Here is a 15,202-nt window from a genome sequence, read left to right on the forward strand (position 1 = left end):
CAAGAGTGGCACTTTTAAAAGCATCCTATTGAATGTTCAATATTAGCATAAAAAAGGAAACTACAACATAGGTGTTATAAATGCTCATAAAGAGAAGAATGAGGAAAAGAAGGAACGTAGGAGGGAAAGAAGGGGTTAAAACAGAGATGAGGTGCCTACTGTGGGTGCAGAGAAAGCCACGTTTCTGGTTGCAGTCAGATGATGTGATGAGCTGAAGAGGATTCAGCTTCAAGTATGTGCAGTCATCATTGGAAATGCTGTCTTTTCCTGTCATAAACACACAGACAAATCATTAGGAAGGCTTCCCTTTTGGGACATTACTGTACTTTATGCTATAATTGTGTGACTGTGACAGTATCTTAAACCCAACAAAAACTATTCAGGAAGCAATTAACAATTAAAGCTGCAAGCAGCGGTGAACGGGCCCTCACCCCCCACGCACCGCCCCAAATGTGGAGAACACACCCTGTAAATTTCATATGAATTGGATAATGTTTGTCATATGAGGCTGACTTCCTGTGTCCAGTAGGTGGCACTGTGTATATGACACAGTATTGATGCATAGATGTGTTCAGGGTGGGACCCTCTACATGTGTGACCAATTTGGTGTAGATGGGACAATGTCTGTAGGATGGTGAAGCATCAAAATTGTCCGCACAGCCACACCCAACAGGAATAAGTAATCAGAAAGATTTTGATAACGTTTCATCTGCAATGTCTCAAGATGTTTCTGAGCGAATTTGAGGTTGGATAAAATCCCTAGGAGGAGTTATTCAAAATATAAGGCATGGAAATGGCCAAAAAAAAACCCAAACTTGAGCAGTTTTTCCAAGATGGTCGACTTCCTTTTGGACTTAGGGTATGGGTTCAAATGGCGTTTTTGTGCGTCTGGAGATGATACATAAACCTACAGAATTTCATTCTTCTATGTTAATGTGGAAGGCGGTGGTTAGATTTTGAAATATTCAAGGGGGCGCATCATTCCCATTGATGTTAAATGGTCGCACTCCAGATGTGTGTGTCAAGTTTCGTGACCATGGAGGCATCCCTTTCCCCAGAAAACTTCATGGCATTGAATGTGTTGTCATGGCAACAGTATTTGATGATGCATCATAAGTTGCAGAATGTAGAATCACCAAGGTCTTATGTCTCAGCTGAGTCAATTTCAGGTGTAAATACTTTTTTGATTATGGGAGTAATTAGTGAAAGTATGAAGGAAGTTACTTCCTGTTGCCAGTAGGGGGCGCTATGACTGTCACTAAATATGAGCAGCAGTGATCACACTCTGTAAATTTCATATAAATTGGATGTTTGTCATATGAGGCTGACTTCCTGTCACTTTCAGCTGTATTGTAACACACCAATTATGAGTCAAACAACTCCAACAAATGTTAACATGAATGAGAGAGTGTGTACAAACTTTCATAATAGAGGAGAAATAAAGAACAGGAACAGCCTTTGACTGCTAATGACACAATTACAATTATTCATCTAAAACTTTCAATTTTGAAATGAATAAAACAAATATTCCTGCTGTGTTCAGGAAAAATGCATTTTCTAGTCATTTTCTAAATCGAGGCAACAATTTTCATTATAACTGAAAGTAACAAAGAAAGAAAGAAAGAAAAAATCACACGTTTTCACTCACTACATAGTTTAAATCATAGTGTGACATTTCAGAAGTCGGAAAGTCAGTAGGTGGCACTGTGTTTATGACACAGTATTGATGCATAGACGTGTTCAGGGCGGGACCCTTTACATGCATGACCACTTTGGTGTAGATCAGACAATGTCTGTAGGAGTTATAAGGACTTCCTTCTTTATGGCGAAGCATTGAAACTGACAAGATCAAGCAGGCTGTGTGATGCTAAGTCATGATTATTAAAATTTGTCACACATTTGCCATCATCAAAAGTGCCATCCAACAATAAAAAAAGGAACACACCACAAATAAGATAAAATGTTTATTTCCATCTGCTTTGTGATTTCATTATGGTGTAATGATGCTTCCATGGTGTGTGATAAACAGCATTTGTTATTCATGAACCAACAACAAATCAGCATCTCATTTCCATTTAAGGTTGGAAGATATTTCAACATCACTGTGTTGACTCAGTGGTGGTTTTGTTAATTTTTTATTTTTGGAAAACTTCATGTGCTGCAGTGTGAAAAACAAAATTACAATATTGTATTCAGTCAATTCAATATAAATCTTTTTATTTTTTTTTATCCATAATGAAATTCATGTGCTTTTATTCTAAAATTTTGGAAGACACCCAGCCTATGTTAGTGCATGAATGAGTTTATTTAATATCATATACTTGTACTTTATTCACATATTGGCCTCATTTTTCTATTGTTACATCATCCTACTATCTTTATTTGTTCTCTGTTTAACTGTCCACCACTATATGACACCTGTGACTGGAGGTTTCAAATATTATTATCTAATATTATATAATATTAGATAATGAGCTAAAAACACAATACGCTATAAGAATGGAAAAAAAGGAAAATGAACCAGCAATAAAATATTGATATATTTTACTCACCCATAGTGCCTTCCTGGTACTTTTCTTGAACCCCTTCCCCCAGCCACCAGGTGAAGTTGCTGGTGTTTCTCTCTCTGGTGACATTCTGCAGGTATATTTTGATGGGTCCATTAATCACCCTCAGTAGCTCTTCTCCTCGCTTTTCACAGCTGCTTCTGGCTTGGGACCAGGTTTTCCATTCCTGAACAAATTCAAAACAGACATTTCTGAAAACAAATTCGCACGGTGAAGGGTTATCATTGCCCGGACAGGATTCAGATGTCTCAGGTAATGATAGAAATCCAACAACAATCCACAAAAACACAGATGTTCGGAGTAACTGGTCCATAGTTAAAATGTTCAGAGCTCAAGAACATAGTGTTGCAGAAACTGTGGCAGAAACAGCAACTGAGCAAGGTGACTTCTGTCTGTCACATGGAAATTTGAGAGCTTTCTCCAGAAAAAACTCTGCATCTGTTTAGGAAAATCACTGCAGACACCCAAACAAGATGCAAAGTGAAGGAGTTATGTGGTATCACTGAAGATCAGAGAAGATGGAGGTGGTGGAAGATGTACTCTTAACTTATGTAGAAATATCAATACCACAGTGTAAAAATACTACATTTAAAATCCTACTTAAGTAAAAGTGCAGTATTACAAGCCAAATTTACTTAAAATACTCAGGCTGTGTCTGATATATAAAATACATTTAACAAAAGGATGAATCAATGCAGAAGCAGAAGTTTATTGTTGTAGCTGCTCAAGGTTCACAAGATAAATCTGAGAGGATTTCAGATAATACAGATAATTTGTTGGAAAGAAGCCAGAACTTTTCTCTAATCGTAATATTTTTGGGCTTCACTTGTTTATTTGTAATGATGTGAGAGGCAATGTCTCCTTGGTTAAACTGCAAACAAGTCATTGATGTGAAACATGACAAATAGACACAACTTACACTGTTTTTTGCAAAGGACCACAAGCTGACCACTGATTTAATCTTCAACCATGCAGTGTGATTTACAACCTCATCATTATGTTATTTTATGTACAATTGCAATGTGAAAAGTAACTACATCTGTCAAATAAATACAGTGGAGTAAAAAGTACCATATCTCCCTCTGAAATGTAATAGAGTGTAAGTATCAAATAGCATAAAATGAAAATGATCAAGTAATGCACCTTCCATCTATTACTTACCAGGGCAGATTTCAACTTTTTGCAGGCTGTTAAACACACACTAGTTACTTGTGTATGATTCTAATTATACTTTATCAAAAATGTATAATATTGTTTTCTCAAATTCAGTCACTTTACTTTTTCATTTCACTCTTTTCACTCTTTACCCCTGGACTGAACTGAACATATCCAGCCTTCATACGCTGCTGATGGAAACATCGCGAGAGTACAGAGCGGAAGCGATAACCGCGTGTGTTTGGTAACATGTTAGCAAACGGTTTCAGTGCCCTTTAATGCAATGACAGAACCGGGTCCATGGCGGGACATCTGAAGGTAAACTTAGGAAACAATCTTTCCTGCTTGTAATTGTGTCTCAAGATGTAAAATATCGCTGCAGAAAGTAACGTTTAAACCAGGAAACACTGGAGGTAGTGTCTGCTTCTGCACATCAGAAACAGACACAGGCATGCTGTGTTTGCTTTAGGATATAAAACAATGATCTCTTGTTACTCTACACTGAGAGAGTCACTAGCTGAATTATCTCCTACAAATAGATGAATAGCTAATGTATAAGGTTAACTCATCACATATCCAGTGGTGGAAAGTAACTAACCTACATTTACTCAAGTACTGTATTACCATTTGATGCTACTTTATACTTCCACCCCACTACATCTCAGAGGGCAATATTATTCTTTCTACTCCCCTACATTTATTTCTAACAGCTTTAATTTCTGAAGATTTGAGACAATGGATAATATAACAAGCTTTATAATTACATTATATTGTTAAAGATGAAACCAGTGGCTTTCATCTTTTCAATGAGTTGATAACAGCTCCACCAAATAGTGATTGTTACCTTTGAACTTCTCTTGTGATTTCAGTTCAAAACATTTTAAAAATTATCCAATATTTCACTATAAAGTCCAAAAACTGATCAGAACTTCATTTTCTTTCCACTCCCATTAATCATCTCTAAGGAACCCTCAGATTTATCTGGTGACTCTTTGGAGGGACCTGACCCCTAGGTTGGGAACCACTGCAATAAACTGGCTAACTGTATATAAAGTAGTTCAAACTAGCTCCACCTACAGCAACAACATTAACATGCTGCTCTAACACTGATGGGACCAAACCTCTACTTAAATACTTGAACTAACTGACTACTTTAACTTCTGCTGATACTTATGTACTTGTAATAAAGTAGGATTATTCCGGCTTTTTGCTGTATTGGTACTTTTACTTAACCAAGTGATCTGAGTACTTCTCCCAGCACTGATGACTCAGTACCAACTGAGGTAGTTAATATGTAAAGTTAACTCATCACACATCAGGCTGCCAACTGATACTGTTAAGACAGCAAAGAAGATGGAAGAAGTGGTTTTATCAGTAGACATAGACATTATATACACAAAGTCTGAGCAAACTTGTATTCAAAAACAAGCTACCTATTAGACTTTTAGTCAGTTTTCTTTTAGCTGTCTTTTGGACTTAAATCATTATATTCACATTGGTCAACCTCGAATAGGATTAAGATTAGAGCTGTAATAATATATTGACTGCCAGAACATTGACAGACATGTTTACTTGTCATTGATTGAAAGGCACAGGTGTAGCTAATATTTTTCTCTCTATATTTTGTGATGGCCATGACATTTTTTCCTGTATGCTTCAGCGCATTTTATTTATTAGCTGATTGTTAGTAAATGAACTCAAGGGTGAATGCATGATGTCCTTTTAAAGACGCAGTTTTATGTGTTTTTATTCTTTCTGGTTTGCCAACAGAAGCAGTTAAAGGACGCAGTGAAGGTCATCAGCTCAGGTAGCCTTCTGTTTGCGTCTTACCTCACTGTGATTGGAGATGAGCGTTTCTATGCCAACCAACTAATGCCCCTGCTGCAGAAGATTGTGGGGGCAGAAACAGCGCATGTGTTAGCTGTGAAGATGATAGGACTGGGTTTGGTTCCTATGAACCGCTACCAGGACCCTGCGTCATTGGTAAGAATGTCACTGTACTGTCTGCTCGGTGACGTTTGACGCTGACATGAGGGGGATGGATCGAAGACACTGTAACACTGTGTTATGTTTTGTTTGTGTATCTACAGGAAGTGAAAGCTTTGGGGTTAAAGTTCAAAAACCCCATTGGGATTGCTGCAGGCTTTGATAAGCATGGAGAGGCTGTAGATGGCTTGTACAAAGTGGGTTTTGGCTTTGTTGAAGTTGGGACAATCACTCCCAAACCACAGGAGGGGAATCCCAAACCACGTGTGTTTCGACTCACTACAGATCACGCAGTCATTAACAGGTTTGTTTGGATTATGCTGCATTAATATCACTCAAACTGAAAAGCACTGACAACGCTTAACTGAATAGCCAGTAACATGTAGGGAAGAGATATACTGCTAAAATAATATCAAAGGTTTTTCTCATATCGAGATGCACCCAAAGAAACTGTTTTAGAAAAGTGTTGATTTGTACTGCAGTGCTTTGACATGAAAATGGGAAAAGAAAACCTTAACTTAATTCTTTCAATGTGTTTTAATACATGTTTAATATATTACATTTGATATTTTTAAATTAATATTTTTAAATTTATTATTTTTAAACTACTAATCTCACATAATCTTACTATTAAAGTTTCATATCTGCACATGGCTAATTGCTTCTTTGGCATCTCATGTTGCATTTATGTTGACAAAGTACTTCATAATGAATCAATAATAAAAGAGGATGAAAACATTTGAATTGAACTAGTACTTGGTGGTTCATATAGATACTGAATATACTACTGAATCACTGGCTTGAGAGAAGCAATTAATGACATATTTCATATTCTTCATGTAATGTTCTGTAGCTAAAGCTGTCCTTTATGTAACACCTCACAGAGGTTTTTGAATTTTATATAACAGTGAATGGATCACATGAATTTATGTTAAAGTCCTTAAGATGTAACCCAAGAGCAAGATACGGTAAAATCATAATGTTCTTTTTCACATGGCTCAGAGAGATTATGACGCCTACTGTGGGTTTCAGATTTACATTGAGTTCATACATTTATTTCATGTCCTTTGATTCATTTTACTCAGATTTAAATGAGCTAAATGAAGGAAATAAATCTTTTCTTGCTGTTATATGAGTCTAATTAATGCATGCACAGCTATACTCAGTGGAGAATTGAGTGAGAAGTTTTGCCAGTGCTTTTGAAAAGAATAAGATTAGAATGAATCCATATTCTCTTGAAAATGTTTTATATGAAGGTTCATATATTGTAATTTCTATGTAGAGCAGCACAGTATTTCCACAATGTACTCTTGAGACAGGGACATATCTGTAAAATTAGTATGCAGTACTACAACAAAATGCAATGAAAATATCAGTCACAATAATTGTAATGTATGATTTTCATACAGTATCATACATGTATACAAACAGATGAGATTCTGCTTGTACATCAATGGACAAAATAAATAGGTTTAATTTGATAAATTGTAAAAATAAACGTTATATTGAAAGTACAATATAATTCTACTTACATTGAAAGTAGGATTTAATGTTGAATTGGGATAAAATCTTTGTAATATTAGTTTTATTTAACTATTTAAACTGTTGTTTATTGCAAACACCTGAACATTTTTAAATGTTTCCAATAAACCTAAAATGCAATGGGGGTTGAATAATTTTATTGCAACTGTATATGCAAAACAAAAACTCCCTCACACTGCCAGTGCCAACACTGTATGATCGATTAATTAAATAGCTACATTTCTGTAGCTGAACATGTGAACAGTGTAGTCAGTAACTCTCCAAACAATGTGTAGAAGCTTCATTTAGAATATAATAAAAGATGAATGTGTATTTTATAGTATTTTGTTATATTAGTGTGTTGTTAGAGTTGTTTTTTTTCCTCAGTTGGTCTTTTAATAAGTTGTAATACTGAGTGTGTGTGTATATGTATGTACGTACTCTTTCTTGTCTAGATATGGATTCAACAGCTGTGGTCTGGTAGAAGCACAGCAGAGGCTAAAGGCCAGAGAAGCAGCGCAGCAAGAGCACAGTAAAGGTTAGGAGGCACTTGACATGTTCTGTAACTGACAGTGTGAAATGAATGATAAGTGATCCAGCATTTATTATTTTCTGGTCAATTACTTCATTTTGGGAAAGCCAAAATGATATATATTATTAATACTTATATATTTTTTCTGTTCTGTTTTGTTATAATGACCTTGACCTGCCCTTGTTTCTTGTCTGATCCATACCTGCTTACAGCTCATTTTTCACATCAGCGGCTTCTGCCCTGGTTGAGTCATGAGTCTGATGATGCAACTTGTGTTTTTCTGAACTTTCCCATTTGTGTTTGTGTGTGTTTGCATACGTGTGCGTGTCTGTGTTTATAGCTGGCCTTCCCCTGGGCATCAACCTGGGGAAGAACAAGCTGTCCCAGGACGCAGGGGCAGATTACTTGGAGGGGGTGAAAGCACTGGGCCCGCTGGCTGACTACTTGGTGGTCAACGTTAGCAGTCCTAATACACCAGGTCTGCGGGATCTACAGGGGAAAGCTGAGCTCCGCCAGCTCCTGCATACGGTATGATTGTCCAAATGGGACTTAAACCAATCAGTGTAAAAAAATTTAAATACAATTGAACAGCCTGTGCCCCTGAAAAATAATTGAACTTGCATTTAAATTATACATGAAAGACATCAGATCTTCTATTTTAAAATCTTTTTTTTTTTAATCTGGGTTTTCTGCCTTTTGGCTAAGATCAAGTGTTTTATCCATTTGTGTCAGTTAAAGATCCAATATGTCTTCTATAATGGTACAACATTTGAGTTTGATCTTATCATATAATATCTTAAAACTGTGTGAAAGGACTTCACAGAGAAAATAGTCTGCCTTGTTCTAACTGGTGAACAACAATTACACAACAAAATGAATGTATACAGTGTAGTGTAAGATTTAAAATAGTATCTAAATTATGGAACCTGATCTGCCTTTTCTCACTATGGAATCATTTAGAAAAAGGTAAAAAAAAAAAAATGTTAGGCAGGCACAGTTGGCACAGACTTCCTCTGAATCATCAGTGCACACATAATTCATTTTTCAATTTTGTGATCAGCTTGTACCACATCATCAGTCAGAGAGTAATGATTGTCTATTTTTTGCCTTCCATTAACCTTCAGCTCAGAAGCTATATTTTAATCATTTCCAATACTAAGGTTCTACATATGAAATGCTATAAGGGTACAGTTTTGTCTCATTTATGTTTTTTTTTGTTTCTCTCTGCCGCTTCACCTCATACACTCATATACTCGTATGATCTGCTCAGGTGCTGAAGGAGCGTGATGCCCTGCAGGGAGAACGCAAACCTCCCGTCTTGGTGAAGATTGCTCCTGACCTCACAGCACAGGACAAACAAGATATTGCTGATGTTGTCACAGAGGTTGGAAATCATTTTTTGTTATCATTCAATTCAATTCCTAATCGTACCTTTGATTTGATTTTCCATTTTGTACATAATTTAAATTGATTGTAATGAAATTCCTGTTTAGTTCATGAGATTTATTTAATTCCCTCTGATATTGCCATTTAATTCCTTCCTATGTTTTGCATTTCCAGCAAGCAGCAGGTTATGTGCTGGTTTCATTCATGTTCCTTATTCATTCCAGAGACTAGTTGTTCCTATTCAGGGATCAAAATATAGTATATAAATACATATGATTCATACATTTTCATAACCTCAACATGGAATAAAATGCCTGGCATTTATGTTGTGAAAAGACTGTACTTAAAATTACCTGCATAGCTGCTCATTAACTCATTAACTTTTGAATGACTCTGCATATTTGCTTGAATTATCTGAACAATGAGACACCACTATAATATTTGATGAAGTAAAATGGGTCTGTAATGGTTCAAATAGTCATCATTAAATCCCTTCACAAGAAAGCTAGACAGTAAAAAAAACCCCCAAAAAACAACAACTCAGAAAGCAAGTCCAGGTCCTTTCTGCTCAGAAATACCAACTTGATCCTCCCTGTCGTCCATGTCACATTGTCACATGCAAAACACACGCACCCTTTCTAAAGCTGCTGTCGCCTTCTTGTTTTAACGACAGTTGGGTTGTTGGCCAAATCAGTACAACTGCACAAAACCAGCAGCATCAATTAAAATGTTAATTTTCATGATCAAAGCCAAGAGATTTGCATTCATGCTTCTTGAAAGAAAGAACAATGAATACGTTTCTGGTGCTTGAAATGTGCTGTGGGTGTGAGAGCGGAAGATCGGTTTGGATGTTATGATCTTTGAAACCTGTGTAGGTTCCTACTCATTCCTATTCTTCTCTTTGTCATTGTGTGATCTCCCTCAGCATTAAAGAGGACATAAAGTGCACATTTACAGGACTATATTTATATTATTGGGCTCTAGTGGAATGTCTTTTTATGATTTATACCTCCTTACTCCTCATTCATCTTACACTGTCACTCAGTGGCGCAAAAAGTGGGTATGCACTATATGCGGCGCATAGGGGCGCCACAATGGAGGGGGCGCCAAAGCGATGGGGGTAAAATTATTTCGAGTCTGCATTTTCTGTATTTAACAGCGTTTGTGCATGTGTAGTAAATGATATGATCAATAACAGAGGCACGTCACTGATTAGGCGCCCCTCCGCCTCCCTCCCCTGCCCCTCCGATAATCGCCTTCCCTCCGGGGAGAGAGGTGAAGGCACCGGAGCGCCTCTCCACACTGTGCGCGCCGGTGCGCGCCCCCCTCGAGCACGCGCTAGAGCAGGAGTGTTTTCATTTGATGACAGGGACCTAATGACATGGAGAGACAGAAAATAAAGCTCTCGGGGGCACAAAACAGAAAACGGAAAACGGAAGAGGGAGAAAGAGAAAGATTTTGCAGGGATGAAAAAAAGCTTTTCAAAGTGGTTGAAAGACAGTAGGTAAGTTATGTCAGTGTATCAAGAGGAGGCTTATAAACATTCAGGTTAGCTAAAGCTACTACTAGTAAAACAACAGGTTACTGTGTACTGATCAGTATTTATAATATAACAGATCATGACAAGAAAAATAAAAGAACTGGTTTGTGGTTATTTTGTTGTTCAGACAGTTATCTTTTTTTTAACTAGATGGTGAATCATAAAACAGATCAATTATAGAACTTGGGAGTGATACACTTGAGTTGAATGTCTTCACTCGGATATAACACTACAGTGCTGTTGTGATGTATCTGATAAGTCAGATCAGATGCAGCGTCCAATCAGTAACTGATATCCAATAAGGACAGGGTTAGGGTTAGGTCCATGTGGTTTGACTGCTTGCTGTATTTTTGAAACCTCCTTAACACAAAGTTCATGTCATTCAGGTGTGAGGATGGAGAGAAAGAATCAGGACACACATCTGAGCTGGCGATGCTCACTAGGGGCACTATCGTAAATCTCATGACTGTGATGTCGTCTTAACCCTTAAAGGGGCATTTCACTCAAATCATACAAATAATACAAACACAAATAATACTAATACAATAACATAAAGTGACTGAAATTACAGCTGGGTTACATAACCATTAAAAAAAAATTCAGGGGGGGGGGGGGCGCCTGCAATGTATCTGCATACCCCTCAGAAAGTAGGTAGTTGCGCCCCTGCTGTCACTTTATGCAGCCCCTCAGTTCCGCTTCTGTCAGCTTACTCTTTTTCCTATGGTACTCCCTATTATGAGTAGCTCATTTTCAGCAGATTGTTTAAGGAAACAGATGTATTTGGTTCATCTCCTCCTCTCTGCTCTGGTAACCTCTTCACTACTTTAGTGGGTTGATTTTAGAAAATACACAGCAGTATTTTTGTGCTCATGGGAGCAAGCAGGAAACACACTTTAATGGAAGAGACATTAGGGAGGTACAAGAGAACATATTTAAACTGCACTCATCCTCTCTCTCTAGCCTTTAGTGTGTGTGTGTGTGTGTGTGTGTGTGTGTGTGTGTGTGTGTGTGTGTGTGTGTGTGTGTGTGTGTGTGTTTTATTCATTTATTCATTTCCAGTACAATTTTTCATTGTTATATTATGTTGTTTATATTATGGTCTTTTTGAGGAATACAGTTCAATTGCTGCACATCTGCTACATGTACAATTATATTATAGAGTTCTTTTTAGTACATTTCTTAAGCATAATTTAATTTTGAACGTGTTTTTGGGCCAGCTGTTGTTGATTGGGGCAGCCAAGTAATTTGACATATTTGAACATTTAAAAAAAAAAGTAACATCATAGTTACTTTTCCTGGTAATTCATTACTTTGACATTGATGTAACTCAGTTACTAACTCAGTTTTTGGGAAATGTAATGAGTAACTATGATTAATTACTTTTTAACGTGCCCAACACTGCTTTTCACACATACCGTGGCAATGCCGGAATAAATGGGGCAAGTTACAGTCCAGCAGATGGCGGGAATAAGAAGAAGAAGAAGAAGAAGACATATTTAAGCGGCAGAAGATGACTTGTATTATTTTCAGGAACTTTGCGAGCGAGGAGCTGTTTTTGTCCAGTTTTAATTTTATAATGCATTTAAAATTCAACAATTTTGCAAGACAAATTACCCGCGAAAGCATTGAAAAGACATCCGTATGCAGGACATGTTCCTGAATTTCAGGGATAGACTGCATGTGTGAAACAGGCATTTCACATTAGAGGTCCATAAAAGTCGGATGGCTTACAGAGGCAGACACATACTGTATGGCACTCACTTCCTCTCCCTTTGTCTGTGTATGCTCTGCAGCTGGGAGTAGATGGTTTGATGGTGACTAACACCACTGTGACCAGGCCAGAGACGCTACAAGATCCTGAAAAGTCTGAGGTTGGTGGGCTAAGTGGGCAGCCTCTCAAAGATCTCTCCACCAGAACTGTAAGAGAGATGTACAACCTCACCCAAGGTATTTATTTACTCAGCAACATTTTCTGTCCATTCCCAAACACCTGAGAATCAATATAATCGATAAAAAAAATGTTTCTTAATGATATTTAAAGGTAAAGTAACGATTGTTGGAATCGGTGGTGTGGCCAGTGGACAAGATGCTATGGATAAAATCCGTGCTGGTGCATCATTGGTTCAGCTTTACACAGCTTTGACCTACCAGGGTCCACCTGTTGTAACAAAGATCAAGCGGGAGCTGGAACAACTTCTGAAGTGAGTATTGTGTGAATAGGAAATTAGGTTGGCTGTGAAGTATTTGCTAACATATCTGAGACTTACAGCAATAGTTTCTGTAATTTCCTCTTTAACTGTGGAAGAAATGTAATTCCCACACAAATATTTTCTCAGTTACTACCATCTGTTTTTTCACAGAGAGCAAGGTTTCAAGAGCGTATCTGAGGCAGTTGGAGCAGATCACAGGGGAGCAGATGCGTCGACTCGAAAGCACAGCCTCCTGAAAGAGATGGTAAACACAGACACTTCGGGCATAGCATCACCTGTAGCTGCCATTTCCTCCAACTAGACAACATGATCCTCAGCACTCCACAACTATGATCAATGCTGTGTGTACGTGAAAATCCGTCCGTCTCCGATGAGACGAGGTCTGAACTGATAGTTGTTGAAACCATATTTTTGATATCCGTGTAGATATTGATACAATGGGGTGGTGACTGGGCAGCTGAAAGCACCCAATCTCTGCTACCTTTACTTGAAAATGATGGTGACAATTATCAGTCTTCATGTTGTGTTGCATCGGTTTGTTCGGTCTGTTTGTAACTTTATTTCAGAAGTTCATCATTTGTTACAGTGTAACAGCAGTTAGTGTTTGTCAAATGCATCCTGACACCAAAGTGCTTAAAGTCTTCAGACACTGACCTCACAAACTAGTTTTTACACATATACAGTACCAGTCAAACGTTTGGACACGCTTTCTCATTCAAGTGAATGTGTCCAAGCTGTTGATTGGTGCTGTATTAAGACTATTTTGTATATATAGAAAATAATATACTGTACTGTATGGTGTTGTATTGACAAAGCAGCAACATTATTGTTTTAGGAACTAAAACAATAATGTTACCCTAACCTTGCTGACTTGTACTGTAAGTCAGCAGTGTAGGTATTTTGCTGTAAGCGCCTGGCCTGTAGCTGGTGAGGCACTCTTGTTAAATGCACCAGTCGGATTTTAATGTAAAAATATGGAGTTATCAGCCTAAATTATAATGCAAACACCTTCCCTCTAACTGAGATGTTTTTCTTTCTTTCCCAAATAATATTCTGGCCTTTGTTTTTTTTCTCTTTTCCGCTCCAAGAATGCTATTATTTCAAAATAAAAATGACCACCTAAAAAGTATTTATGGAGCTCTTTGCTCAGAAAACGGGTCTGAAAACTATTAAGCTATTTGGTATCTTTGCTCTAAAGCGACTGCAGAGTGTTGAATATGAGAGAGCCATTTGCTGATGAAAAAATAAAACTGCATTGGGTTATTATCCAACAAATTGAAGTGTTTTTTTGGCATAGACACCTTTAATCAGCAGTAGACAGACAGGAAACATGGGAGAGAGAAGGGTGTGTGACATGCAGCAAAGGACCTCTGGCCGGGATTCGAACCAAGGTTGGCTACGTATGTGGAATACACTCTAACCACTCAACCACCTGCGCGCCCAAAGTGTTTTTTATGTAATGGCATTGAAGTATGTAGTAGTAGTAGTTAAGTGTTTTGACCAGAAATTAAAGAATGAAGTGCCATCAAATCTGTAGTTTCTTTTTATAGATTATCTCTGCCTTTGACCTTTTCTCTATTGCCAACATCAGACCAAAATTTCCACATGTATATTTAGTACAAGTTTTAAAAAATCAAATGAGTAATAAATTATGAACACTTCCATGGTCCCCAACAGAGAAATCCCTTTGACTTTGGTCATTCATACATTGGTTTCAATGATCTTGTGAATTTTATTGTAAATCATGATCATAAACATAACATGTGCATCCTTCAATTTAGCATTTGTCAGATCAGCTTGCCTGTTTGATTGGACACATCCACATTCCTGCACCGGTGGACCTTGTAGCAATAATAAGAGAAATGTGTACCTTTTTGTAGATTTTTCTTTGCCATTTTTCGCATTGTAATACAGTTATAATAAACTCACAGGGTTGGAATAATGTGCTTGTTTTGAATGTCAATGTACTTGTACAGTATATTGTCTGTACCTTTCAGCAAACAAACAAACAGTTTTGTTTTTTTGTGCATGTGAAGAATGGCCCCTGTGAGGGCAAGTGATTCACACAGACTGGACAAAATGCTTTAAGGTACAATAATAAAATAATAAACATTACTCAGTGGGAAGAGCTGTTGTAGTTCTGTTTTAACATTACAAAAATAGTTTTCCACAATCCTTCTGAAAAGAAATTTCTTCTGCTTGAACAGAGTTTTGTTCACTGATCCCTCATAATCATCTGAAATTGGAGTTAAAATGATTTAAGAGATTTTGGGGCTTGAAAGAACTAGATAATTATACTGTGTTT

At 37.3% G+C, this 15,202-nt stretch overlaps 1 protein-coding gene across 1 annotated transcript; it reads left to right on the forward strand.

Moving 5' to 3' along the window:
- Window positions 1-3,975: 3,975 nt before the first annotated feature.
- dhodh (dihydroorotate dehydrogenase) lies at window positions 3,976-14,981 on the forward strand. The gene is made up of 9 exons (XM_053316844.1): window positions 3,976-4,040; window positions 5,493-5,705; window positions 5,813-6,012; window positions 7,685-7,767; window positions 8,102-8,289; window positions 9,032-9,145; window positions 12,481-12,634; window positions 12,729-12,888; window positions 13,048-14,981. Exons 1-9 carry the CDS (start codon window positions 4,023-4,025, stop codon window positions 13,196-13,198), a joined length of 1,281 nt encoding a protein of 426 aa, XP_053172819.1. The 5' UTR covers window positions 3,976-4,022; the 3' UTR covers window positions 13,199-14,981.
- Window positions 14,982-15,202: the final 221 nt, after the last annotated feature.

Source organism: Scomber japonicus, chromosome 1 (assembly GCF_027409825.1).
Source record: "Scomber japonicus isolate fScoJap1 chromosome 1, fScoJap1.pri, whole genome shotgun sequence".
NCBI classification, from domain to species: Eukaryota; Metazoa; Chordata; class Actinopteri; order Scombriformes; family Scombridae; genus Scomber; species Scomber japonicus.

Bases quoted from the DNA above. Each gene is read 5' to 3' on its own strand.
- dhodh (XM_053316844.1), top strand. The intron at 6,013-7,684 runs GTTTGTTTGGAT...TTTCTTGTCTAG, and splicing joins GATCACGCAGTCATTAACAG to ATATGGATTCAACAGCTGTG. The intron at 9,146-12,480 runs GTTGGAAATCAT...TATGCTCTGCAG, and splicing joins TTGCTGATGTTGTCACAGAG to CTGGGAGTAGATGGTTTGAT.